Below are 4,642 nucleotides of genomic sequence, written 5' to 3'. Positions count from 1 at the left end.
GTAATCCAGGATGCTGTCCTCATCTCAAATTTTTGAGTCATACTTTTGAAGTCTTTGTGAAGCGTTTGTAACATTTATAGGTTCCAAGAAAAATAAAACACAATGCATTCCTTTTGGGGAAGACTTTTTGTTTTGTTGTTTTGAGACTGATTCACTATGTTTTGAAATCTAGCCTCAAATTCCTGGACTCAAGGCATCCTCCTTCCTCAGTATCCCAATTAGCTGGGACTAGGAGAGATGGGCTCAGGACGGAACTATCTTTTTTAACCTAACACAAAATCTCTTGAAACAGTCTAATTTTGGTACAAGCAACCTATTGAAATATATTTTTTAAATGCATGGAAAAATCACTCTGTCCATGAGGCAGCTTCCTTATCAAGTCTATATTAAAGTGTTTCTTAAACTGTGAATGAATTCTTTCCAAACCAGACTTCTTCCTGCTACACTGCCTTGTATCATGTCAAAAGCAATCTATCTGAGGTACTTCCTTAGTTTATTTCCCTTGATAAGTAAATTCTTAGGCTCCAACTTATTTTCACTTTTTCCTTCCTTCCTTCTTTTTTACTTACTTAATTTCTCTCATTCTTTCACTGAATGAATATTTAGTAAAAGTCCTACAGAACTTAGGAGTATGCCAGTATTCCCATGATAAGTGAAGGAAGAAAGTATCATTGATTCAAGCAAACAAATGAACAAAAAACTAAAAAAAAAATATTAGAATCAGAGCACTATGTCAGTTCTGAGATCACTCTGTAAACATTCATAAAATACCTGAAGTACTTAAGGTTTTGTTATTGCATGCAGTCCTTGAGTTTGAGAATGCCTTCTTTGAAATGGGAGATAAATCAGCAACTTGAAAGAAAAATAATATTACAATGATTGATAATGCACTGTACTGCTTGCTGTCTTCAGGATTCATATCCTCCAAAAGGATATAGGTAGTTTTGTATACCTTTCACCATGTTTTCTTCCTGTCAGCTTTTCAGGCACTGATGTGGAGAGAGACCATGAAAAATTCAAGTGGAGCTCGCATTGAGGAGTTCGTCTTGGTGGGTTTCTCCACTTCCCCACTTCTCCAGCTGCTGCTCTTTGTCGTATTTCTTGCAGTCTATCTGCTGACACTCTTGGAGAATGCGCTCATCATCTCTACCATCTGGCTCACTCCAAGCCTTCATCGCCCTATGTACTTCTTCCTTGCCCATCTCTCCTTCCTGGAACTGTGCTACATCAATGTTACAGTCCCCCGCCTGTTGGGAGCTTTCCTCACACAAGATGGTAGAGTCTCCTACATGGGCTGCATGGCCCAACTCTATTTCTTCATTGCTTTAGCCTGCACAGAATGTGTCCTCTTAGCAGTCATGGCTTATGATCGCTACCTGGCCATCTGTGAACCCCTCCATTATCCTAGTTTCATGCCTCCCAGCCTGGCCACTTGCCTCGCAGCTGCCTCTTGGGGCAGTGGCTTCTTCAGCTCGATGATGAAGCTTCTTTTCATTTCCCGACTGTCCTATTGTGGACCCAATATCATAAACCACTTTTTCTGTGATATCTCTCCTCTCCTCAACCTCACCTGCTCTGACAAGGAGCAAGCAGAGCTGGTGGACTTCCTCTTGGCTCTGGTGATGATTCTGCTCCCTCTCCTTGCTGTGGTGTCATCGTATGCTGCCATTATTGTAGCCATTTGGAAGATCCCCACTGTCCAGGGGCGCCACAAAGCCTTCTCCACTTGTACTTCTCACCTGGCAGTGGTTATTATCTATTACTCCTCTACTCTTTTTACCTATGCACGACCCCGGGCCATGTATACCTTCAACCACAATAAAATCATCTCTGTGCTTTATACGGTTATTGTGCCATTCCTCAACCCAGCCATCTACTGTCTGAGAAACAAGGAAGTGAAGGACGCCTTCAGGAAGACAGTGATGGACAGATGCCACTGCCCTAGGGATGCCCCAGACTGATGGACATCAGGTGCAGGCAGAGGGCAAAATAATAGAGGCAGCAGGGACTCAGACAGAAATCATAAAATGGGTTTAAGAAAACATGAATATCAAATAATCCTCAGATTTTCTAAATCCAGTCTAGGAATTTCCTGACATAAATGAAAGTTTATCAAACATTGACTTGACCCAGGGTTTCCAAACTAAGATTGGACTCTGTGATTACATTTGGGTTTGTTAATATGAAGAGTACCACAAAATAGTTAAAAACTTGATCAAGTATGTTTGAGCAGTAACTGCCAAGAAAACTTTTGAAACTTCTTAGAGACTCTTGTTTCACAGTTTGAGAATCTCTACTTCACACTAGAGTCATGTTTAATGAGAAAAATCTGAGAAAAAGAAATCAACATACTTTGGAAATGTCAAGACCAACTGATAAAGCTTTGATGTAACAATTTCAAACATTCATATTCTCGAATTCCATATATTTGAGAAATTTTAAAAATGCATACTATAATCCAAATGCAGATTATATCCCAATAATAAATTCATGTCACATAACAAGTAACTTTTCCTTTGCAGATCTCATAAAAGATCTCATTAAAAGTCAAAATAAGAGAGATGAAAGGTTGATAAGTAGTCATATTTGCAACACTGAATATGACTCAGTTTCCTGTTCATTATTTCATGTATCTCAGATGGGTATGAAATTGTTTGATATAATGGGTGTTATTAGGTGTTGGTAAATGTGTTACAAACTTTTATGTTCATTTTTTTTCAGTACTGTAACCAGCTTTTTTCAAGTAGTTGATTCCTAGATCACATGAATCACGAAATATTGTAATTTTGATAAAGGACCAGATGAACAGAAATTGCTTCAATAAGAGAGAAGACTTGATCACCAGAGACAAAACCATGGTATCTGTGCAACGAGTGGGATGATTTAGACTTGTAGCCTAAATTGTAGATATTCTGTCAAGTTTCCTTGGGTTTCATAAAGTTACTTGAATTGCTTAAAGACACTTTTACATCTAGTGTCTAGACTCATTTACCCAAATTTCTGCACATGAGACACCAAGTCTAGTGGCTACTCAGATGTGGGATATTTGAAATAATAAAATAAATGAATATGCAATTGAACAAATTTCAATAAATACAGAGTGTTATTCAGTGCACATCTACCTATCTTGAGCCAGGCTGAAGATGGCGGAAATGGTTTCCATCAAAGAAAACTACTTGAACAATAATCGTTTTATGTTTTCTAACGTCCAAAATAAAACAAGCAAAAAGAATCTGACATAAAAGCAATATGTAAATTGTCTTATTTTTATAAAATTTCTAAATAGATGTAGAAGCTTCTCTGAATGGGACTTACTTTTCATTACATTCTTTTCTCCTATCACAGTTATAAAAGGTATGGATTTCATGGTTAAGGATTTGGACCCTAAAGCCAAAAATCTCAATTTCAGCCTGACTTACTACTAACAAATTATATGGCCAGAACCTGAGAGTTTTACTTCTCCCTTAGTTTCTACATTTTGTAATGAAAATAATTTAATATACTTACAGGTATTAAGTAAGTAATGTATATGTGAACAAAAGTTTAACATGCTTCTCTCTATGCATAAATTTAAGAACAGTTGACTTCCTAGTTCTGACCCTTAGAAATCTGATCAATCTTACTAAGCAGTATTACATATGATACTCATTAATTGTGATTGAGAAAGGTGGAGCAATAGTGAATTATAAATTCCTAGTGAAAAATCATAGCTTCATTTCCTTTTGCAATTTATCATATATTTTGCAGGGAAGCCAGTGAAACTGTTATAAAATATATTGTCTTTTAGAAGGTCTGAGGATTCCAAGTGAAAACACTGTGTACCCTTGTGTAAATCTCATGTCCCCTTTGCTTGTTTATGATTTTAAATAATAGAATTTGATCCAATGACTGCTTCTGGATTCTACTAATATAGGGGAAATAAACTCGCAACCTACTATATGTCTAGTACAAGTTTGTGTTCTCTAAAATCAAAGAATGAATTTTAGGGGCAATGGAGTCCTTAAGAGCAGAGCAAATTTATTGAAAGAAAGGAAGCTTCTGAGAGAGAGAGAGAGAGAGAGAGAGAGAGAGAGAGAGAGAGACTAAGAGAGAGAGACAGAGAGAGAGAGAGAGAGACAGAGAGAGACAGAGAGCAGGGTTCTTGAGTGGGTTGCCAATGACTCTTGTCTTTTTAAGGGACTTTTATAGAGTAAAATCACAAAGTGAGGCCCGTCTAAGATGGAGAAAATGGGAACTCATAAGGCGAGTGGGCTATCAACCAGCAAGATTAAGTGTTGAGTTAGAACTGACCACAGTATGGACAAATGGGGAGGTGAATCAGGTAGCAAGAGGACATGCACAGAGAGCAGTGACTTCTCCTGTAGGGGGCTGGCACAGTGACTCCTGGCTTCCTCTGGATGACAGAAAACTATTTAGTATATCAATTCTTAGGATGTGGGTGTATTTGCTTGATCTTTTGTCTTGAGGTCTGACCTACAGCAGAAGATGTCCCCTCCAAGGTTGCAAGGTGTCTGGCCTTATGCACTGACTCCTGCAGGGGTCTAGCCCTGTTGACTGCCTATAATATTTTTATCTAACTCAGCTACCTATAACACTACCTTACAAAAAAAAATGATGCTGATACTCTAATTTAATTTGCTAG

At 37.9% G+C, this 4,642-nt stretch overlaps 1 protein-coding gene across 1 annotated transcript; it reads left to right on the top strand.

Annotated features, from left to right (window-relative positions):
* The first annotated feature begins 1,007 nt into the window (after positions 1–1,007).
* Positions 1,008–1,961, top strand: LOC100721974 (olfactory receptor 6P1). The gene has a single exon (XM_003466537.1). It carries the CDS (start codon positions 1,008–1,010, stop codon positions 1,959–1,961), a length of 954 nt encoding a protein of 317 aa, XP_003466585.1.
* Positions 1,962–4,642: the final 2,681 nt, after the last annotated feature.

Source organism: Cavia porcellus, unplaced genomic scaffold, assembly GCF_034190915.1.
Source record: "Cavia porcellus strain 051 isolate PalLab524CR breed Dunkin Hartley unplaced genomic scaffold, mCavPor4.1 scaffold_7, whole genome shotgun sequence".
NCBI classification, from domain to species: Eukaryota; Metazoa; Chordata; class Mammalia; order Rodentia; family Caviidae; genus Cavia; species Cavia porcellus.
Note: the sequence above shows the minus strand (reverse complement) of the source record. Positions and strands in the feature narration are given on the sequence as shown.